A 24,602-nucleotide genomic window follows, 5' to 3' on the forward strand; every position below is an offset into this window, starting at 1 on the left:
GGCCTTTCCAAAGCTCTGACCGCAATCCTTTAAAAAGGTTTGTGGACTACACTTAAGAGCTGAGTCTGTGCCAGAAAACCAACCAATAGGGCACAGCAGACTCATTTGAACCCTGCGTGATATCGCAGGATTTTACCACTTATGGGGAGCACCAGTCCCATTGTGCAATATATACACAGTATAACTTCACAGAAAAATGGTGTACTGTTTTGTTTTTGGCTGCAATCACTGAAGCAGTCACGAAAAGTGTTTTTTGTTTTTTCCCCTCGGTTCCTAATGAAGAAGGGAAGACGTGGCAAACGGGAGCGGTCGTGTCGGTAAGTGTTAGCCTACACAGCTAACCAGAGTAGCTGCATTGTTTTCACCTGCAAAACTGTCTCAACACATTTGTGCTCCAGGTCATAAACAAACTGCAACACATGCTCACTTTCCACCACATCGTCACTTTTTCTTTGCATTTTCACTTTGTTTGCATGTAATTTTCCCAAAAACTCAGAGAAAATACCATGGGGTTTTTTTTCCACAAGTAGAGAAATTACGTTATATGCGTCAGATTTTACTCCTTTAGCGCCCGACCTCAAACAAGACTGCTGTGCCCAGGGGCGGTCCTGGAGGCAGGCCGACCGGGGCGGCAAAAAAAAAAAAAAAACACCCAGGGTGGGGGGGTTGTCCTGACAGGGGGGTTCGTGGTTACAACGCTCTCAACTTTTGTTCAGAATCAGCTTCTTATCACTGGTAACGACGCGGCTTTCCCCTCACTCATTCCCGCAGCTTCACAGTGCTTTAAACGGTCCACAGAGTTCAATAGCGACACAAAGCATGCAGCGAAACGAGACGGGTCATTGGATAAATACTGGGCTTTGTCCCGCCCATCGGACGCTCAGCGTCTCTGGGGGTCTATGGGGCAGTGGGCTGGCCTCGGCTGGCCCGGACGCTCAGCTTCTGCATGATGATTGGATGATCTGTTTGAGGCTGAATCCCTTTTTGATTGACAGCGAAATGAGCGAATCAGCGATCTTTTGGTGTAAACATCCGTGTGAGCATTTTCATTCTTTTCCGAGTTGAACCGGAGACTTTCCTAATCCTCTTAGCGGCATTTTCTTTGTTAAAAACAACTAGCGACAAATCGAGCTTCTATTTCTGGTGGGGGTTTTTTGTAGCTGCTTGTGTTTGGAGACTGACTTCTATCGCAGTTTCTGTCCCTACTGAGCAGCGGGTGCTGCTGAGCTCCTCCACCGTCACAAAGCACTCACAGGCGCACAAACTTCACACTAGCCTCGCGCCAGTCCCAGCTAGCGAGCTAGCTAGGTAGCAAGCTGCACATAATGGCAGACAATTTGAATGTTGTGGACCGGATTTTGGCGAAGCCATTTGATAGTCTTCCTTACGAAGAAGCCATGGCTGCTGTCATGGCTTCAGCTCTCAATGGTTTGCAGGCCAAAGTTAAAGCAATAGCCCCCAGTGCAATGTTTGTGCATTGCTATGCACACAGACTGAATCTGGTTCTGTCTCAGGGGGCCAAATGCTTATCTGAGGATAGTGAGCACTGGGGCAAACAATTATGATGCCCTCCTGCAAACTTTTGAGATGATTATTGCAGATAAGTCCATGGATGATGACACATTAGACTGTGCCAATTTCTTTGTGTTTGTTATTGCAGTAGTCATTAAAACCGGAAATTTGTTCTTGAAAATAGCTGTTGTGAGTTAATTTGTGGGATTGTGGGTGTTCTGGACGAAGTTAGTGTTTTCATGGGTGGTGGGGCGGAGGTGGTGGCCATGTTAGTGTGCGCCGGAGGGGGCACGCAGGGGGTTTCGCCCGGGGAGTAAATCACTCTAGGACCGCCACTGGCTGTGCCCAATTGAAATCAACTCTCATAATTCTGCCACGAAGACACATGCAGGTTAGGTGAATTGGAAACTTTATAATTGCCCAGGTCTCTTTTGCACAAGAGATCTTGATCTCAATGGGACTAACCTGGTTAAATAAAGGATAAATTAAAATAAAGAGTGGTCAAATATCAGCCAGAATTGAGAGAACATGATAGCTACCAAAAACATATGGTGAACCTCCCTTAGGGGCATTTAACCAAATACGAGGTCTGTTAGAAAAGTATCGGACCTTATTTTTTGCAATAACCTTATGGATTTGAATCATGTGTGATTGCATCAGCCAAGCTTGAACCTTCGTGCACATGCGTGAGTTTTTTCACGCCTGTCGGATGCGTCATTCGCCTGTGAGCACGCTTTGTGGGAGGAGTAGTCCAGCCCCCTCGGCGGATTTTCATTGTCAGGAAAATGGCCGAGCGACTGCCACTTTGCTGCATCAAAATTTTTTCAGAAACTGTGGAATTGGAAATGACATATTTGGGCATTGGTAGCAAAGGCAGCGCTGACTCTGGCTATGTCACAGAAGGACAAGTGTACCTCATTGAGGCCTTTGCAAAATCTCTCAAAGACTCTCTTCATGTTGCCTCCTTTCTCCATGGAGATGACCCTGGTGTGATCCTCCTCATTGATCCAAATCAGGAATGTCTTCTCATTGTTGTGCCTGAAGAGAGAGAGAAAGGACGGTCAGTTTGTGTGTAATAATCTTTGTGTCTAAAGCCATACTTATTTGAAGGATATCATGTTTGTTTACTGGTGGTCTGTATTATCATTATTATATTAACAGACAGAAAAGAGGGGATTATGAAAGGATTCTGTGAGGATTATGAAATAAAATCATGCAAAAGGGCATAGTTATGCCCATAAACATGAGAGAGCTGCAGCGGGAAAGAAAGTGTTAAAAAGAGAGACGATGGAGAAAGAAAGTGAAAATGAATAACAGAGGAGCGGCTGCCTGATAAGGTTGGCCGAGGGAGGTCGGACAACCTGGTGATCGATGTTCACTGCCTGACAGATTGCATCAGGCTTTTCCTGGGTACGTGCTGAAAGTCAGCACTTATCAACAAACCACCACCATGAGATATGACACACCGCAGGTTTCACAACCGATACGATCCTGGAAAAATCTACACAGAAGGAGTGTCACTTTTTGAATTTACCCACATCATATTGTATTTTTGATATGCTAAATATTTACTGATAAATGTTGCGAGCAAGCACTGATCAAGTCAAGGACAATCAAATGTAGCTGAGATCTGAAAACTCCTGATGAGCCAACAGCGATTAATACAAACCAGACATGGCAACAAATCACACAGGACTTAGGATGGTAGAAAGGTTTTTTTTTATTATTATTTTTAAACTTACCAAATACCACGGGCATCTGGCCAATCACGAGCCATGCCTGCACATGTTAGGAGGGGTGACACTGGCTTGTCAAAGAGGAAGTGGTCCTAGTGTCAACACATATGACAAACATTTTACTTGAAGTGCAAGTAATGGACGTGGCTGACAGTTTACAGACTTGAAAGGAAATTCCTATACATGACCATCAAGTGGCACATCATTTCACCTTTAACCACTAATACGTGTGGTTGACATATGCAATGAACTTTGGACTACAACTTAGTCCTGGAACTCCTCCCCTCAGTCCTCCTTATTAGGGGAGATGATGGTCTAGTGGTTAAGGCATTGGGCTTAAGACCAGAAGATCCTCGGTTCAAATCCCAGCCTGACTAGAAAATCACTAAGGGCCCCTGGGCAAGGTCTTTAATCCCCTATTGCTCCCGGTGTGTAGTGAGTGCGTTGCATGGCAGCACCCTGACATCGGGGTGAACGTGAGGTATTATTCGTAAAGCACTTTGAGCATCTGATGCAGATGGAAAAGCGCTATATAAATGCAGTCCATTTACCTTTCATTGGATTCAGGTGTGTTGGAGCAGGGAGACAACTAAGAGTGTCAGGTAGATCTCGAGGACTGAAGGGGACTCGTTGGCAAGCTTTTAATGAGCCTTTCTTCAGCACCTCTTATGGCCGTCTGACAGCAGTGCATGTCATCCATCTGTTGTCTACATATGCTTTGGATGCAATCGTGCAGGTGTGGACAGGGTAATCTGGATGCGTTCTGACACTGCTGACCACGCCTCTTTCCCTCCCGACTGCATCTGATTATGGCAATATTTGCCGTGTTGGGCATGGTTCCTGCACATTCTTGCTATGTGTGACGGGGGCTTTACTGATGAGCTAGTATGGATGCCTAACACCACAACAGCATGAAAGTTGGGAATGTGGGAAAGGGCCACAAGCATGGTTTCACCATAAAAAAGCAAGACTGTATGGCTGCAGACCTTCAGACTCCAGTAGCCAGCTGAGCTCAGCTCAGATGTATGGAGTGACACCCATGCGGTTAATGTCTGAAGGGAAACGCTTTTGACAAAAACTACAGATTTTTTTTCAATCTATGTCCAGAGATCAAGGATACAGTGACCAATTTCATATTTATTTGCTTTAAGACTCAATAAAATGTTGTTGATATAGACAACCTGTAAAGCCTACTTGGAGCACACAGAAAATTTAGGGATCAAAATGATATGCGGAATCGATAATGGTATTGATAGATAAGTTGCGATAAGCTGCAATTTACCTATGATCCAACTAGTCAACTAATCACAAAAATAATTGCTGATAAGTCGAATATCAAAACAGTCATTGCGGACTAGTCGTTATCTGGGTTCTAAAAAGGAATAGTTTGCACTGTCATGCTTAGTTATGTTACAGGGTAAAATATGTCATGTCATAGAATTCAATGGATGTTGACCTTGTTTGACCTTTACTTTGGAGACAAAGCATTCAACACAGTCAAAACTATTCCATTTATTGATCCTTTTATTTCAACCAATAATTTGAATCATTGTTTGCTGAAATTGGAGCAACTTTAACTTTTGACCCCTGTACAAACTGAAATTGACCTTTGTCACCATTTTTGTTGTTTTTACCCCAAAACTCCAGAACATTCCATCATAGATAGTCCAAACTATACCTTTTTGGAATTGTTATGATCAGACAAACAATGTGATACAGTTTTCAACATGATTGGAGCATTTTTAAGTTTGACCTCTGTAATTCTTCATTGACCCCTACCTGGCTACAGCATTCTTTTTTCCTTCTTATTGCTTATTTCATTTGCACTTTTTATTACTGTGCTTCATTCAGTGTTTAGTGTATATTTATAGATGCCGTACAGAGTGTAGCTCAAACCAAAGTCAAATTCTTTGTTTTCTGTGGATACTTGGCGAATAACACAGCCTTTGAAAAATGGCTGTGGATTGCAGCATTTCCACAAAAGCTGCATGTCAATAAAAACTTTTACCAAATCTGAATTAAAGCTTTTTCTAATCATTAAACATGACTCATTTAAAGTCTGTGTCCTTTCGCTTCATCTGTGGAGGCAGAGAACGGCCAGTGGAGCAAAACGTGTTTTTTTTAAATATATACAAACACACTGCTTCACTTTAAATGCGCAATAAGTCCTTTTCAGACGATCTGCACAGACCCTTTGTCTTAAAAGACTTTATTTTACTCAGCGTGTGGCTTTGCAAACTTGGAGCATCAACTGCTACACTGATTAGCGCTATGGTCTTCTGTGTTTTTTGTGGGAGCGTTACAGCGCCACATAAAGGCCTGGTGTATGTACAGCTTTAAATGAAACCAAAAAATGTTCGAGCCAAATTCTTTGCCTCACACATTTTTTGTAATCGAATTACTCGAATCGTTTCAGCACAAGACCTAACCTACACATTTTCCATCTCTCCTTCCTCTGCTGCAACCTGATTAGTCATTCAGGTGTGCAAACAATCAAGTACTAAGAATGAATGATTAATGCAAAGAATCAAATCTGTCCTGCAGAAACAGTGGTAGTACTACATTCACCAGGATGTCTGGATTACATTTTCAGACAAGAACATACAGCAATTGGATCCTGCTGATGATTGGAGGAGGCTATTTAGAATAACATGATAAGGGGGTGGTGGGGGCTCAGTAAGGTTGGACTTTACCCGTGTGAAACGACCTTTTTTGGCTTGTGTGCTTCAGAGCGTCTCACATTTTTCTGCGTCATGCACCTCACGATTTGAGGGTTTAGGGTTTTTGTTTCGTTTTTCCCGGTAGAATACCACCAGGTGTACAAAAAAAAAAAAAAATCCTCTGTGGGAAACATTACAGTATAATCCATTTAGACACACCATGACACAAACACATTCTATTAGCGTAGCAAATCTATAGGGACACCCCATGCTACTCACATCAATGAGCTGTTGCTGTTCCTTTTCTGTCATTTGAGTGAGGCTGTAGTATTTTCCAGCCAGATCACCCTTCAGGCCCGCCAGGGCATCAACCACCACTCGCTCCACCTCCCTACGTTCTGCACGGGTGCAGGCGGGGGGCAGGCTCAGCCCACGGATACTGCGGCCTGTCCTCACCCTGGATGACAGCACGTAGCGTTCATCAAATTGCCCGGACTGGATCTGATTGGAAACAAGCACAAACATCATCAATATGCCCATTTTAAATCAGAGTCCTACATGGACGTCCCTGCTGTGAGTCTGAGCATGCTGTATCGTCAGAAGCTGTTTAAATGATCTTTTAGTTCCTGTCTGTTACGTGTTTTTCAGCAGTCAGGCAGCTGCGAGGAGCTGAGCTCAACCCTACCTCAGCAGAAAGGGCCTGGCTGCCAAGCTACCACACACACACACACACACACACACACACACAAAAAAAGTCATTTACATTGAATATACAGTGCCCAGACGTGCGACAGAAGACATCAAAAGCAAGGCAGTTTTCACTCATGGTTTGATTTATAAACAAATCTAATTCCGGACAGTTTATCGACATTAACAGCAACTGTGTCATTTTTACAAAGTGAAAATATTGCACATATTTTTTTATTTTACAGCAATACGCCAATTCTGAAGGTTTGAGCATTAACACACACAGATTCCAAAAGGCATTGGTTGGTTGGTTTATTTATTTGTAAAAACAAACACACAAGTTACTGTAACATGTGTGTGTGTTTTTTTTTCACAAATAAATGTGTATTTGTAAATATGTTATTTTTTCATTTGTAAAAAAGGCATTTGCAAAACTGAAAATTCTGTTTTTACTTCATGCATATATTCATATGGTAACACAAAATTGTCTAATTAAGAAAGAGCCAGGAGTTTCACTTATTCAGTTGTAGCAGATAAAGCTTAAACAAGTTTACTTTTACCGAGAAGCAGACATCATAACATTATAACCATTTGACTGCTCTTAAGTACTACATATTACCACTTCTTTAACTAGAGCAGCTCATTTCCAGCCTACACACTGAAACAATATATGTGGTCAGCTGAAGCTCTGTGCTGTCCAGTATGACCAATACCTTATGGGCGTCCAGGTCGGTTGGATGGGTCATGGTCTTGGGATCATAGCCATTGTGCCTCTCTTTGATGACAGGATCCAACAGGTCTGCAAACACCTGAAACCACACACAAGGTGCTCATTAGTACATTACATTAGTCTGCTATAGATACAAACAGAACTACAGGTTTGCCACGATGGAGCCGCTGATGGAGTGAGACAAAGAACACCTCCGTTTTGGAGTGTCAGAGGACAAGATGGGACATGCCTATCTCGGCTTTCAGTGGCTTATCAGTCGAGTGAGTATAAGAGAAATTGTGGAGAGCTGGGCATGTCCCAACTTGTCCTCTGACACTCCAAAACGGAGGTGTTCTTTGTCTCGCTCCATCAACGGCTCCGTCGTGACGCGCGAAGCCTCCGCGCGGCTTTCCATGACAAAATCTCTTGTTAAAAATGAAATCTGCCGGAAAATGGCTGATGTCCAGCTCTTGTGATAACCAGAGAAACTGCACACGACGGTCCCGGATCGACACAGCCATCCGTTTAGAAATGAAATGGTGGTTTCTGCCTGTCGATCGCGGCTCGGAGCGTGGCGCGCCGTGCGCCATCCTTAAAGCGGTAGTAACACTCGTTAATCTCTGAAGACCATAAAATTTTCACCGAAAGCCATGTGAATTTTCCGAATGGTTTCCAGCTGCCTGTCTCTAACAGTTTCTGAAAAATGTCTGATGGAACAAAGCCCAAATCATTCCGCCATTTCCTCGCAATGAAAAAACGACGAGAGGGGTGGACCAGTGCTCACTCAAAGCCTGCCCACAGGCGAATGACGCAACCGACAGGCGTGAAAAAACTCACACATGCGCACAAAGGTTCAAGCTTGGCTGACGTAAAAACATATGAATCAAATCCATATATTTTTTGCATAAAACAAAAAGGTCGGATACTTTTCTCACAGACCTTGTAATGCTGAATTTATGTAAAAATGATTGTTATGCTAAAGCTTCAGATATATGTAACGGAGATAGATGATGACTGGAGTGCAGTTTTAAGCAGAAACGAGGTGATAATTGGTGAATTGCTGCTGACTCTCCAAAATTATGCATGTGCAGTGAAGGCAGGGGGGACCGAGTTTAGGAAGGACCATTCAGTCGGTTACACCGGCTCTTGACAAATTAGATTAAGTTTTTGGATCAGAAAAAACACCCACAAAAATATTACTTTACTTTCCATTTTTAGAAAGAACTGAATGAGGAAATAAAACAATATTTGCCCGTGCTCCTGACTGAAAAACAAGGTGTCCAATGTTTTACATAATATTTCAAAATAAAAATACTTCACCGTTATATTCAATTGCAATATGAGCAGTAACTAATGAATAAAAATAAGAAGGAAAGGGGCAAAGCTGATGTAAGTTTGTAACTTCACATTATTTTTCAAAATTGTGAGGATGTCTACATTTATGGTGGGAAGGAAGCAATAACATTATTTATAATCCTTTCATGACACTTTTGTCCTACCACCAGTGGTAAGCATTCATTCAGATCAGTCGATCTGCCAAGCAGATGCTTGGAAAATGTTGGGAATACGGTACTTATTCTGTCATTTTCCAGAGCTACGGACTTTCTGCTATGACTTCTGAGCGTGAAACTCGAGTCAGCAAGTTCAAGACCGGACAGAGAAGAGACAATGGACACTTAGCCTTCAACTTCCTTAACTTTTTGAGAGAGTCTGTCAGATGTTGGATTTAGATGTGTGCAGAGCCTGCTGTCAAGGAGCAGGAGGCTGTTGGCCAAGTTTTAATGGACTAAGAACGTGCAGCTGGAACTCCCCACGAGGCTGTAATTACAGGCTGCCTGAACATCTAGCAGTATTTCTTCCACTCAAATGTTTCAACCTTACAGCATAGACAACGGACACTTATGAGCATGTACCAAGTTGTCTCTCTAGTGGAGCATGAGGATGTTTTTAACAGACCATGGATCAACTGTGATCCGTTACAGCACTAGTGGAAACCAGTTCTATTTTGGCAAAACTGAGCAAATTTAGTAACAAAATGTCAGAAACATGCTGACAGCAGTCACTCCATTATTTGTTGAGCTAACAGGATTAATAAATGGAACAGTTTTGACAGTGTTGAATGCTTGGTCTCCAAAGTAAAGGTCAAAGAAGCTCAATGTCCATTGGATTCTATGACATGTCACATACGTCAACTCGTAACATGATAACTAAGCATGACACATGGTACAAACTATTACTTTTTCAAACTCTGTTAACTCAACTAATAATTTGCATCACTATTTACCAAAATTGGGGCAACTTTAACTTTTGACCCCTGTACAAACTGAAACTGATCTTTGTCACCTTTCTTGCTGTTTTTACCTCATAACTCCATAACATTCAGTCACAGATAGTCCAACCTATACCTTTTTGGAATCATTATGATCAAGCGAATAATGTGGTGTAGTTTTCAATATGATTAGAGCATCTTTTAATTATGACCCCTGTGTAATTCTTCAACTGACCCCTACCTGGCTGCCTATTGAAAATTCAGGTGGCTAATCGGTTATTTCAAAAGAGTAATGTCTAAGGAGTGTTTGTGCTGAATTTGATGCCTGTATCACCATTTGCAGGATTCCGCTCTAAATATTCACTTATCTGCTGCACTAAAAATACAGAAATAAGCGATACATGTAGAGTCGGGTGGATGGGGAGCTTGTGTGCATGTTAAAAAAAAACAAAAAAAAAACTGCAGCAGTCTGACCTCATAGGACTCCTCGTCTCCTGCCACCATGCCAACAGTCTTGATGAAGGGGTGACCAGGGTTGTCCACGCCTGTCTGGATGGCCTGGTCCAGTGTGAATCCGTTTGGAGTGGTCTTATCACTGAGCTTGTTGTAGATGGCAGGTGTCAGGTTAGAGGCCATGCAGTTATTGTGTTTGCGTAGGTCAGGGTACTCCGCACTGCACAAAGACAAGAGGAAGACTTGCTACACTGATCTTTGACAGAAAAAAAAATGTTTTTTGTTGTTTTTTTTTTTTTGTTTTTTTTTAGTGAAATAAGTACAGGTTCCTTCTCCATTCAGATTTTCCTGTTTAGTCGAGGACTGAACCTGTGACCCTGTTTTATATTACACAATTAGCAGTGTTCCCAGGTATCAACACCTGGTTGTGAGATTACACAGACATTAGTGATATACATCAAGCCCCAACCTCTGCCAGTCAAAAAGAAAATGTAAACACTGTTAAATGCACATTAAAACATTTTAAATACACCGACACAGAGCCCAGAGACCCAAGCCATCAGCACAACACATTTGGTGTGAATAGGATCATGACTGCAGATTTTATGAGCATCTCTCTCTCTCTCACACTCACGCAGTCTATACATAAAACATCTGACAATGTTTCACTCTCAGTCCACAGATGGTTGTTGGTTCACACAGCAGCATGTCTGACACTTCTTTTAAGAATAGGTGTGGTCATCGCCTCGTTATCGTTTTCAAGACGAATTTATCTTCATCAGGAAAAGTTCTATCGTTGTTAAATGCAGAAGGTAAAATAATTAATGAAGTTGCTAGATTCTGTCATTTACGTTTTGAAAAAGAATCCAAGTTTTACAGTCACAGCACTGCCCCAAGGTTCAGTCATTTAGGGCCCTGTCACACCATGGCGATTTAGCCTGCGTACGCCGACCGTAGTAAAAACACTGGAATGTGCGGACGAACATCGAATAAATTATACAGCTGTCACACCTTGACGATTTAGCCAGCATATGTTGACAACCGCATTTCCAAAGAGTGGCTCAGGTCGGTACCGCACGGTATGATACTTGTTGAAACAGTTAAGTCCGCCTTGGTTTGTATTTTCACCACTGGCAGAACCCTTTTCTTTGGCAGGTGGAACATTTAAATATTGATGAGCACGTCATTGAGTGCACATACGCTGTCGTGTAGCGTCTCTTCTCCACACGGAGGCAAAACAGAGTAATTTAACATTATTTTATTTTTGTCTTGGTGGACCGTGGGATTTATTTTCATCGTATGCAGAATGCTGAAGAACAGAGTGATGTCTCTGATAAATGCTGACATAAATGAATGAGGTGCTGTGACTCTTAATTTTGAAAATAAGCTAATTGCCTTGTTGTGGCACAAAGAACCGACATCCTCTGATTCAGGCTGAGAAACACATCTGGAGCAGAAAAATCAGAGGGACTTCTTTTAAAACACTACGTTTCTTCAGCCACGACAAGGAACTAAAGTATTTTCAGACGTTTTCCAAAATCAAGGCGCTTTATGTGGATAGGTTTTCGTCATGCTGTGATGATGAATCCGACTGAAATGAACAGGTAAGATAGAGGAAGATTTACTCCCTGTGTGAATGGTTTTAATATTTGAAACAGTCTGAACTGTTTGCATGACTGCAGGTTTTAGTTTTTCAGCCAGTCAATGGACAGCATCAATGGCTGTATTTCAACTTATGAGTAACCTACAAGAAATGTGTCAACAATCGCATAACTTACCTACAAATTATGACCCCCATATGAGGAACATATGAGACATATAACCCCAATTCCAATGAAGTTGAGATGTTCTGTAAAATGAATAAAAACAGAATACAATGATTTGCAAATCCTCTTCAACCTATATTCAATTGAATACACCACAAGACAAGATATTTAATGTTCAAACTGATAAACTTAATTGTTTTTGTGCAATATTTGCTCATTTTGAAATGGATGCCTGCAATATGTTTCAAAAATTGTTGTAGCTTTGTAGGTGGAATTCTTTCCAATTCTTGCTTAATGTATGACTTCAGTTGTTCAACAGTCCAGGGTCTCCATTGTCATATTTTGCGCTTCATAATGCGCCACACATTTTCAATGGGCGACATGTCTGGACTGCAGGCAGGCCAGTCTAGTACCCGCACTCTTTTACTACGAAGCCACGCTGTTGTAAAATGTGCAGAATGTGGTTTGGCATTGTCTTGCTGAAATAAGCAGGGACGTCCCTGAAAAAGACGTTGCTTGGATGGCAGCATGTGTTGGTCCAAAACCTGGAAGTATCTTTCAGCATTGATGGCACCATCACAGATGTGCAAGTTGCCCATGCCATGGGACTAACACACCCCCATACCATCACAGATGTTGGCTTTTGAACTTTGCGCTGGTGACAGTCTGGGTGGTCTTTTTCCTCTTTTGTCCAGAGCACACAACGTCCACGATTTCCAAAAACAATTTGAAATGTGGACTCATCAGACCACAGCACACTTGTCCACTTTGCGTCAGTCCATTTCAAATGAGCTCGGGCCCAGAGAAGGCGGCGGGCCCTGTTTCTAGATGTTGTTGATGTATGGCTTTCGCTTTGCATAGTAGAGTTTTACCTTGCACTTAGATGTAGTGACAAACTGTGTTAACTGAGAATGGTTTTCTGAATTGTTCTTGAGCTCACGCGGTAATATCCTTTACACAATGATGCTGGTTTTTAATGCAGTGCCACCTGAGGGACCGAAGGTCACGGGCATTCAATGTTGGTTTTCGGCCTTGCCACTTAAGTGTCGAAAGTTCTCCCGATTCTCTGAATCTTCTGGAATGGAATCCCTAAATTCCTTGCGACTGAACGTTGAGAAGCATTGTTCTTAAACTGCTGGACTATTTTTTTCATGCAGTTGTTCACAAAGTAATGATCCTCGCCCCATCTTTGCTTGTGAACGGCTGAGCCTTTTGGGGATGCTCCTTTTATACCCAATCATGACTCACAATTAGTGTCCTCAGTTCCCAAACACTTATTTGAGTGATGTTAGAAGGAAAGGTGATGTAACACAGTGGTAAACATACCACTGACCCAGGTTTTTTTGAAACGTGTTGCAGGCATCCATTTCAAAATGAGTAAATATTTGCACAAAAACAATAAAGTCTATCAGTTTGAACATTAAATATCTTGTCCTTGTGGTGTATTCAACTGAATATAGGTTGAAGAGGATTTGCAAATCATTGTATTCTGTTTTTATTTACATTTTACACAACATCTAACTTCATTGGAATTGGGGTTGTACGCTGGCATACACTGAAAATATTGTGCGTGCCCAAACTTTTGACGTACTCGGCATATTACAACATATATCAGTGTGCTTCAACGTGCTCTTAACTCATACAAAACTTACCCATAACTTGTTAGACATACACCCGCATAAGCCAGTGTATGCCACCATTTTCAATACGGTCGGCAAACGCTGGCTAAATTGTCAAGGTGTGACAGTTTGTTAGTTTCTTTATAGTGTTAAGATGTTATTTTAATAGGTTTTGCTTTTTTTTTCATATTATTATTATTTCACGCTCAGGATTGTACTGACCTATTTATCAGAATTCAAAACATTTTCTCTCTTGTTTTAAGAGGGAGGTGTACAGAGGGACAAACTGCACTGTGATTCACCAGGGAACCGCAAATGCATTATGGGAAATGGGTTTTAGTGCATTTAACCCCCAGAGATAAGATTAAGTGTCTTTTCAGACTGCAGCTACCGACATGATAGAGGGAATCCTTATTAAAGCAGTGAAGTATGACTTGTGTTGTAAGTTGCCGTAACTGATCATCTAAGAAGTGTGTGCTCCAGTATTTCTGTCAAGTAAAATTTTCATGTTATTTATCCATCCATTTTCTTCCGCTTTATCCGGAGTCGGGTCGAGGGGGCAGCAGCTCAAGCAAAGCCGCCCAGACCTCCCGATCCACACACACCTCCCCCAGCTCCTCCGGGGGAACCCCAAGGCGTTCCCAAGCCAGCCGAGAGATGTAGTCCCTCCAGTGTGTCCTGGGTCTTCCCCGGGGCCTCCTCCCGAGGGGACGTACCCGGAATACCTCTCCAGCGAGGCGTCCAGGGGGCATCCGGAAAAGATGCCCGAGCCACCTCAACTGGCTCCTTTTGACGTGGAGGAGCAGCAGCTCGACTCCGAGCTCCTCACCCTATCTCTAAGGGAGCGCCCAGCCATCTTGCGGAGGAAACTCATCTCGGCCGCTTGTACTCGCGATCTCGTTCTTTCAGTCATGAGCCAAATCTCATGACCATAGGTGAGGATCGGAACGTAGGTCGATTGGTAAATCGAGAGCTTTGCCCCCCTACTCAGCTCTCTCTTCACCACGACGGTCCGATACGATCCATACGTCTCCTCTCCAGTACTCCGGAATAGACCTTACCGGGGAGGCTGAGGAGTGTGATCCCCCTGTAGTTGGAACACACCCTACGGTCCCCCTTCTTAAACAGAGAGACCACCACCCCGGTCTGCCAATCCAGAGGCACTGTCCCCGACCACCACGCAATGTTGCAGAGGCGTGTCAACCAAGACAGTCCCACAACATCCAGAGACTTAAGGTACTCAGGACGGATTTCATCCACCCCAGGAGCCTTGCCACCGAGGAGCTTTCTAACCACCTCGGTGACTTCGGCCTGGGTAATGGATGAGTCTGCCTCCGAGTCCCCAGTCTCTGCTTCCTCTTCGGAATACGTGACAATGGGACTGAGGAGATCCTCAAAGTATTCCTTCCACCCCCTGACAACATCCCAAGTCAGGGTCAACAGCTCCCCACCAGCACCGTAGACAGTGCTGGTGGAGAGCTGCTTCCGCCTCCTGAGGCGTCAGACGGTTTGCCAGAATTTCTTCGAGGCCGACCAATAGTCCTCCTCCATGGCCTCCCCGAACTCCTCCCAGACCCGGGTTTTTGCCTCTGCGACCGCACGGGCTGCAGCACACTTGGCCTGCCGGTACCTGTCAGCTGCCTCCGGGGTCCCACCTACCAACAAGGACAAGTATGACTCCTTCTTCAGCTTGACGGCATCCCTTACTTCCGGCATCCACCACTGGGTTCTGGGATTGCCGCCGCGACAGGCACCAGAGACCTTGTGACCACAGCTACGAGCGGCCGCATCGACAATGGAGGTGGAGAACATGGTCCACTCGGACTCCATGTCTCCAACCTTCCCCGGGATCTGGGGGAAGCTCTCCCGGAGGTGGGCATTGAAGACCTCGCTGACAGAGGGTTCCGCCAGTCGTTCCCAGCAGACCCTCACAATACGTTTGGGCCTGCCAGGTCTGACCGGCTTCCTCCCCTCCCAGCGGATCCAACTCACCACCAGGTGGTGATCGGTTGACAGCTCAGCCCCTCTCTTCACTCGAGTGTCCAAGACACGTGGTCGAAGGTCAGATGATACGATTACAAAGTCGATCATCGACCTCCGCATCAGGGTGTCCTGGTGCCACATGCACTTATGGACACTCTTGTGCTCGAACATGGTGTTCGTGATGGACAAACTGTGACTAGCACAGAAGTGTGCTAGTCATGTTATTTAATTTGCTATTTTATCAGCATAACAGGTATCATAGTTTGTTAACTCCACTCCACGCTAACCCCAACATGGTTATTAAAGCAATAATCCAGTCATCCACTGCCCAGACCACAAAAATATGCTTTAATAAAACCCCCAGAACCAACATTAGTCTCTTAGCTTTGTTTGGTAATTCTGAGATGAGAGTCCGTTTGTCCCTCCTTGGTTACACGGGGTCTTTTCACAGACATTTAAAAAAATTCATTACAAGCTTTGTGATTAATTAACCTAGATTAATCATATTTAAGCACATGTATAATTTACTGAAAATAACACCCCTCAAATTGCAAGGCACGTACAGCATACAAATATTAGGCTCTCAAAAATGAAAAAAAATTTCACTCTTATGAAAAACAATTACAGAAATCTTTTGATGTATAAAAAAAAATAAACTGTGCAGTCTAAGAGCTCTGCAAAAATGCTGCATCATGAAAAGGATTTATTGCTGCACTACAATGCATTTTCATTTTTTTGTCATGGTAAATGGACTGCATTTATGTAGCACTTTTTCATCTGCAATTGAAGCTGAAAGCCCTTTACAATGATGCATCACATTCACCCATTCACACACAGATGTCAGGGTACTCAACTGCACACTGGGAGCAACTGATGTAATAATACTACTACTACTGCTAATAATAATAATAATAATAATAATAGGGCTGAAGCGATTAGTTGAGTAACTCGAATAATCCGATTACAAAAAATGTTCAAGGCAAATTCTGTGCCTCGAAGCTCCATTTAACGTTGTAGTACATATGCTAGGCCTGTGTGTGGGGCTGTAATGTCCCCCCCCCCCCAAAAAAAAGAAGACTAGAGCATGTGCATAAGCCATGTAGGAACTTATCAATACAGCACCAGAAGCTACAACTTTCCAATGCGGCACAGAGTAAAATAAAGCTTTTTAAGAGAAAGAGGGTCCATCTGAAATAGACTGACTGCGCATTTAAAGCGAAGCTGTGCGTTTGTGTATTAAAAAAAAAAAACAAGACAACAACAACAACAAAAAAAAAAACACAACAACACACAGTTTGGTCCACTAGCTGCTCTCTGCTCTACATGCACTTTAGGTTGATCAAGTTTATTCAAAACCTGCCTTTATTCAGATTTGATCAGTTCCAAAACTTGTAAAGACATGAAAAAATAATTACCCAGGAAAACAGAAAGGGATACCCTAAATTTGACAATCTGCGTGATGGCGCAGCGACATTGTTCCATTGCTTAGGGAGAGCACTGGACTATTGATGTTATTTAAAAACGCAAAAGTACTTTTTATCCGATTACTTGATTAATCAATTAAATAACTGCTAGAGTACTCTATTTCAAAAATATGCTATAGCTGCAGCCATAAATAATAATATCCTCTGTTTTGTGCACAGCCATTTGCAAGACCACAGCTCAGGGGCCAAGGAGTTAAATTTGTTCCATTAATACCTGAAAGGAAATGCTTTTCCCATAAACTACAGATTTTGTTCATTTCTATTTATGTCCAGAGATCAAGGAACCAGTGACCAATTTCATATTTATTTACTTTAAGATTCAATAAAATGTTGTTGAAATAGAAAACCTGTAAAGCCTACTTTTAGAATACAGAAAATTCACAGGAGGCATCGATAAGGGACTCAAAGAATCAGCTCGATAAGCGGAATCGACAGATAAAATCTTAATACCCATTCCCTAATGCCAAGCGTCATGTCTGACGCAAACCAGGCACCATCCCTACAGTGAAGCACGGTGGTGACAGCATCATGCTGTGTTTTCAGCAGCAGGTAATGGGAGAGGAGTCAGGATTGAGGGAAAGATTAATGCAGCAATATAAGGAGACATCTTAGATGAAAACCTGCTCCAGAGCGCTCTTGACCTCAGATTGGGGCAACTGTTCAACTTTCAGCAGATCAATAACCCTAATGACACAGCCAAGATATCAAATAAGTGCCTTCAGAACAACTCTGTGAATGTCCTTGAGTGGCCCAGCCAGAGCCCATGCCTGAATCTGATTGAACATCTCTGGAGAGATCTGAAAATGGCTGTGCACCAACACTTCCCATCCAACCTGATGGAGCTTGAGAGGTGCTGCAAAGAGTAATGGGCAAAACTCTTTTGCACCACACAACATTTCAGAGTATTCGGCCTTCTTGTAGTCCGTGACTGGAGTCCTGTATGGGGCTCCAGTGGGGACTCCACCGCACATGTGGGCAATGACAGAGACAGCTGGAGAGGTGTGATTGGAAGAAACGGCCTGTTTGTTACTGAACTTCTATGGACTTCTGTGGACAGTCCTGTCCATAACGAACATCATGTTCAAACATAAGGATGCTCATAAGTGTACATGGTACCAGAGCACCCTAGGCTGAAGGTTGATGATATCATCTGATCTGAGCCGCATGTTCTCGCCACTCGGGTGAATAGAAGGGCAGAGCTGTCAACTAATCACCATCTGGTGGTGAATTGGATCAAAGGGTGGGGGAGGACTTTGAACAGACCTGGCAAGCCTAAATGGATAGTGCAGGTGAACTGGGAATGTCTGGAGGAGCCCACTGCCACTGCCTGACAGACCTTCAACTCACACCTCCGGCGGAGCTTTTCTGACATCCCTGTGGAGGTTTGAGGCATTAAACCATAAAGGGCAATGTTCAAAGCTTCCATTCCTGAAGCTGTGCCCTGAAGGTCTTAGTTGCCTAAAGGGGTGGCAACCCTCAAGCACAAGGGTAGGCACCAGTGGTCAGGAAACCATCCGACTGAAGGAGAAGTCTTTCCAGAATATGTTATCTCGGAGGACTCCAGAGGCACTTGCAAGGTACCAACAGGCCCGAAAGACAGCAGCCTCACCTGTGAGAGAGACGAAGCAGCAGGTGTGGGAGGAGTTCAGAGCAACCATGGAGAAGGACCTTCGGACAGGACCAAGGTACCTCTGGAGAACCGTGAGGCACCTCAGGAGAGGAAAACGGGGAACAATCCAAGCTGTCTACATTAAGGATGGGACTCTGTTGACCTCAACTGAGGAGGTAATCAAGCACTGGAAGGAACACTTTGAGGGACTCCTACATCAGACTGGAGTGTCCTCTGGAGTAGGGGCAAAGCTGGAAGCTGATGGGTGATTATCAATTTTCCTTGAGGAAGTCACTGAGGTAGTCAAACAAGTCTACAGTGGCAAAGCCCCAGGGGTTGATGAGATCCATCCAGAAATGCTGAAGGCTCTGGGTGTGGAAGGACTGTATTGAATGAGGACTCTTCAACATTGCATGGAGGTCTGGGATAGTGCCTAAGAAGTGGCTAACTTCACAGGCACTTCTCTCTGGTCCCCATATTTAAAAAGGGGGACCATGTTGTGGTTAGAGGTCCGGACGCGACCGGACCGTTACTTGGGAGTGACTCAAACGCTGGAAGCAAGAACCAGAACAGGTTGTGAACGAAACGAGCCTTAATTACAAAAACAAATAACTGAGGTGCTGAGCTGGAGGAAGCCTGCCTCGTCATCTCCTCGCACCTGACTCACGTGTGCTCTTGATCATGAGCCAGCTCCTTAAGTCGCGGTTCTGAGCTCAGTCTTTGCCAGAGTCTTTCTTCTGTGACCTTGACCGACCGGATTCGGCTCTTCCGTGAGCCTTCCATGAGGAATCCGTGTCCTAGACCATGCCAGATTCTACATGTAGCCATTCCTGCTGCTTCCATGTGCGCTGACGTCTGAGCTTCCCGTAGTTCATCTCCAGGTAACCTGGCCATCTCTAATTCCCGTATTAGAGCTCGTTGATCCTTTTCTGTTTCCAGACACTTTCCTGTGCGGCTCCCACGCTGCTCTCTGCACGACGTCTCTTTGGAACTCATTCTGCTCTCTGCCTCAAAACGCGTAGCTCTGCCACGCTTTAGTTCACTTCCTGCATGTCTGTGAGATCCTGTTCTCATGCTGCTCCTGTGTTGTGACTGTGCATGACTAAGAACTGTTTCTAAGAACTGTATTAACAGTGACAGAGTTCATACAGTTCTTTGGAAAACAAACTAAAAACTTTCCAAGTCATTCTGAAACCAAGTCCTCCTTAATTGGAACTGAGTCACAAGATGCGCAGTATCTGTACATTTCTGCCTTAAGTCTTCAGTGAACTGTTTGTGGTTAAAGGTTTCCAGTGTTACGAGGACAATCAATCACTCACCTCTGTTCTCCTCTGTCCTCTTAGTTCCTCATCCTCGGCTCTCTGCGTCCCACCTGGCCCCAGCTCCAGTTTCATATACCCCAGGACTTGTTCTCAGACTCCCAAGTCTGGCCCTGTGTGCTCTGCAGCTCCCAAACATCCACCACTATATGTGGGCCCGGTCTTGGCTCAGCAGGCTTCCTCCAGCTCAGCACAGTACTTTAAATTATTTAGTGTTGTAAATAAAGCTGTTTTCATTCACAACCTGTTCTGGTTCTTGCTCCCAGCATTTGGGTCCAGCATCTTGTAATGGTCCAGTTCTATCCGGACCTTTAACCACAACAGACCAGAGAGTATGTGCCAACTACAGGGGCATCACACTACTTAGCCTCCCTGGTAAAGTCTACTCCAGGGTACTGCAAAGGCGGGTTCAGCCGACTGTCAAACCTTAGATTGAAGAGGAACTATGCAGGTTTCATCCTGGCTGTGGAACAACCGACCAGCTCTTCACTCCCACAAGAATTCTGGAGTGACATCCAGTCTACATGTGTTTTGTGGACTTGAAGAAGGCGTATTATCGAGTACCCCGAGAGATACTGTGGGAGGTGATGTGGGAGTATAGAGTAAGGGAGTCCCTTCTCAGGGCCATCCAATCTCTGTACTCACAAAGCGAGAGCAGTAACTCTGAATTGTTTCCAATGGGGGTTGGCCTCCACCAGGGCTATGCCTTGTCACCAACCCTGTTTGTGATATTCATGGACAAGACAGAGGTGTAGTCGGGGGAAGAGGGTCTTCAGTTTGGTGGGCTCAAGGTGGTCCTGTTGCCGTCATCGGCCTGTGACCTCCAACAATCACTGGATCGGTTCGCAGCTGAGTGTGAAGCTGCTGGAATGAGGCTCAGCACCTCTAAATCTGAGGCCATGGTTCTCAGCAGGAAACCGATGGATTGCCTTCTCCGGGTATGGAATGCGGTCTTGCTCACAAGAGAGGGACAATGGGCATGAGATTGGCTGGAAATTCGGGGCAGCAGGCGCAGTATTGCATTTGCTCTGCTGTACTGTTGTGACAAAAAGGGAGCAGAGCCAAAAGTTGAAGCTCTCGTTCTACTGGTCAATCTTCGTTCCTACTCTTGCCTATGGTCATGAGGGTTGGGTCATGAGCGAAAGAACTAGATCACGAGTACAAGTAGCCCAAATGGGTTTCCTCAGGAGCGTGGCTGGAGTCTCACTTAAGCCTGGTTCACACGACAGGATTTTAAAATTATTTTTAGGTTTCCAAAACTGGAGAGACCACACACGTGAAGATAAAAAAAAAAAAAATCATAGCTCTAACAGGTTTGGTCGTACAGTGTGTGGTGTTCAGCCAGACGGTAAGGACAACACCACCACACACGAACAGATTTCACGCACGGACATTCACAGCTCAGACAGGAAATCTCGTAAAATCTCTCGAGATTAAACATGACCTCAGAGTAAACAAACGGAGATACTTTGTGGACTATTTAAAAGAGAGGGAAAAAACTATACAAAAAGAAAAGGCGTTCTTTAAAGGAGTGGAGAAAACGCGCCCACTGGACTTTCTGGTAAGTCAGAACAGCTGTTTTGATTTTATTTTCCGCTCCATGTGTGCATCACATCGCTTTCTGATTGGCTGAACGTCACATTCAGCAGGCTGCCTGCTCGTTTTGGTCGGAGGACACAACACACACAGCGATATCGGGCCAAAAAAATCCAACATGTTGAATATCCCTGATTCGCGATCGGAGCGCTCCTGACGTCCTTCCGAGCAGATCAGAGTCCTCTTAACACACCACACATGGCAGGAATATCTGATAAGATTATCTTTAGCGTTATCACGACTGTCGGGGCATCCTTAAGATTGTCGGAAGGGGAAGATCGGGTCCAATATCGGCCTAATTATCCTGCCGTGTAAACCCGGCCTTAGAGATAAGGTGCAAAGCTCAGTCATTTGTGATGAGCTCGGAGTAGAACCACTGCTCCTTCTTGTTGAAAGGAGCCAGCTGAGGTGGTTCAGGCATCTGGTAAGGATGCCTCTTGGGCCCCTCCCTAGAGAGGTGTTCCAGGTGGAAAGATTGTATCTCCACATTGGCCTGGGAACGCCTCGGGATCTCCCAGTCAGAGGTAGTTAATGTGGCCGAGGAAAGGGAAGTTTGGAGTCCCCTCCCCTGCTGGAGCTGTTGCCCCCGTGACCCAATCCCGGACAAGTGGATGAAGATGTATGTATGCAAGTGGGAAAAAAAAAGAACCCATCTTGGACTCTATTTTGCCAATCCATGTCATATAATCTATGGTGTATCATGCAAGTGCATGAGGGATGTCCAATTATACTTTTCTATTTAGAGGGAGTAAAATCTGGGTGCACAATGGGGCACAGAAGGGTTGGCGTGTGTATTCTGGGTAAAACATGAAATAAAACACAGTATTGCCACCGTACCTTTATGCCATTACAGCTTTACACAGAAAGTCATTGCGGGCTACAACATCAGTGCATCGAGAAACGTGCCAGGTGTGGGGTTTGAACCGGGAACATTCTGCACTGAAATCAAGCGCACGAACCACTTGGCCACCACCCCTACATTCAATAAAGAAAATATTCATTGGTGTGTTTTATTCATTATTGACAAGTCTGTTGATTGCTTTTGTTTTTTTCTTTTTGATTAATCATTTTAATTTATTAGACATCCAGGCATAACACAAATTCACTCATATACAAACAACCAAACTCATAACAGAAAAGTCAAAGGTGAAAAGAAATACGAGGTCTGTCAATAAAGTATAGGTCCTTTTTATTTTTTTCAAAAACTATATGGATTTCATTCATATGTTTTTACGTCAGACATGCTTGAACCCTCGTGCGCATGCGTGAGTTTTTCCACGCCTGTCGGTGACGTCATTCGCCTGTGAGCACTCCTTGTGGGAGGAGTCGTCCAGCCCCTCGTCGGAATTCCTTTGTCTGAAAAGTTGCTGAGAGACTGGCGCTTTGTATTATCAAAATTTTTTCTAAACCTGTGAGACACATCAAACCGACTTCTTCTGAAACTTCTCTGTTCTCTCACATCCTGGATCAATAGAGCCTGAAATGTGGAGGTTTTCAGCTTGAAACAGGCCGACGACGGCGCCTGAGAGCGCTGCGCGACGTCTCGCACCGTGGGAAGTCCTTAAAGCGACAGTATCACCTCAAAATCTCTCATCAGCCGTTAAAATTTTCACTGAAAACCAGCTTAATTTTTCGAACCGTGTCCACTTCGATGTGTCTCACAGGTTTAGAAAAAATTTTGATCAAACAAAGCGCCAGTCTCTCAGCAACTTCTCAGACAAAGGAATTCCAACGAGGGGCTGGACGACTCCTCCCACAAGGAGTGCTCACAGGCGAATGACGTCACCGACAGGCGCAGAAAAACTCAGGCATGCGCACGAGGGTTCAAGCATGTCTGACGTAAAAACATATGAATGAAATCCATATAGTTTTTGAAAAAATAAAAAGGACCTATACTTTATTGACAGACCTTGTATAAAAAAGAAATATAATAATCAAAAAATTTCATTTACAGACTAGTCAGTTTTTTATTAATCAAAATTTTTTTTTTATCAGACTAGTCAAAGTTCTTTAATTAATCAAAAACATTAAGCAACGCTGCTGTTGATGAATTGTATTAGGTTAATTAATCATTCAGTTCAAACATTCTAGAAACTTAAGCGCTTAAAAAAAGTAAAAACCCATTTTCAAACATTCGCTGAAACATCAGTGAATTTACCAACTTCAGAAAGGAAACGATTAATTAAACATTTTGATTCCAAATTAATACAAAAATAGTAAAGCAGATTCAGATTTTCCCGCTCTTAAAAATGTGACAGGATTTTGTGCTGATTGAAGTCATTACAAAAAAAACTATAGTTTAGCGTTGCTGTATAGACCATTTAATTAAATAAAGGTTCTTCAACAATGAAACAAATAATGCTGAGTGATGTTAAGAAGTTTTTGTGGTTTGTCTGAGAGCGTCCCTATTAGCATGTTTAAAGCTAATCGGAGAGTTCCCATATTAGCATGTTTAATGATGTAGGTGAGGCCGAGCAGGCCGGTGGGTGGTCAATACCTGGCCGGGTACCTCCGGCGGACCGGCACACCGGCGGAGACACGGTCCCGGTGCAGCAGGAATCCAGCCGTGACCGACGAGGCTCCGATCACCGACAGGATGCCCAGGTTCCGTTTGGAGGACAGGATTCTGGAGAAGATGCTCGCCATCGTTCCTCTTCGGAGGTGCTGCCGCGATGAAGTGAATCTGATGGAACGACTGGAAGAACAGCGCCTCATCAAGTTAGACAAAAAAGAACAAGGGAGAAAACCAACCCCCCGCGAACAGACCGGAAATGTGTCCCTGATAACCGCTGAGTTACGTGCGAGCACGAACAATTAAATTATCTGAAATAATATTAGTAATTTATTAAATGCAGCATTTCTAGATTTTGTTTCTTAAATATTTTGGAATTTCTCGGGGGTGGTGGATAAATGTAAACATTTAAAAGCTAACATAAAAGAAAAAAATCAAATTTATTGAAAGCACTATTTTTTTTCTTAAACACCCCGAATTTCTCTGCAGCGGGTACACACAAGTTAGTGTTAACATTCAAGCCATCAATGAACCCATATACTTGAAATATAAAAATAAAGAAAATGTTTTCAATTTATTTCATACTAAATGTATTTAATTATTGTCTTAAATATTTGGAATTTCAAAATAAATAAATAAATAAAACCAAGCAAATACTGAATGAACCTTTAAGGAAACATTGTGTGAT

General features: G+C 43.7%; 1 protein-coding gene across 1 annotated transcript in view; it reads right to left on the minus strand.

Moving 5' to 3' along the window:
* Positions 1 to 24,106, minus strand: part of LOC117515304 (creatine kinase U-type, mitochondrial-like) — a 48,697-nt gene extending 24,591 nt beyond the window's left edge. Inside the window, exons 1-6 of the mRNA XM_034175798.1 lie at positions 23,900 to 24,106; positions 10,048 to 10,246; positions 7,309 to 7,404; positions 6,188 to 6,409; positions 3,255 to 3,340; positions 2,427 to 2,550 (exon numbers count right to left, since the gene is read on the minus strand). Of these exons, the coding sequence (XP_034031689.1) occupies positions 2,427 to 2,550; positions 3,255 to 3,340; positions 6,188 to 6,409; positions 7,309 to 7,404; positions 10,048 to 10,246; positions 23,900 to 24,048 (876 nt within the window). The 5' untranslated portion in view covers positions 24,049 to 24,106. The remainder of the gene's footprint in view (positions 1 to 2,426; positions 2,551 to 3,254; positions 3,341 to 6,187; positions 6,410 to 7,308; positions 7,405 to 10,047; positions 10,247 to 23,899) is intronic.
* Between the last annotated feature and the right edge of the window lie 496 nt (positions 24,107 to 24,602).

The sequence above is a fragment of the Thalassophryne amazonica genome, chromosome 8 (genome assembly GCF_902500255.1).
Source record: "Thalassophryne amazonica chromosome 8, fThaAma1.1, whole genome shotgun sequence".
Classification (NCBI taxonomy): Eukaryota; Metazoa; Chordata; class Actinopteri; order Batrachoidiformes; family Batrachoididae; genus Thalassophryne; species Thalassophryne amazonica.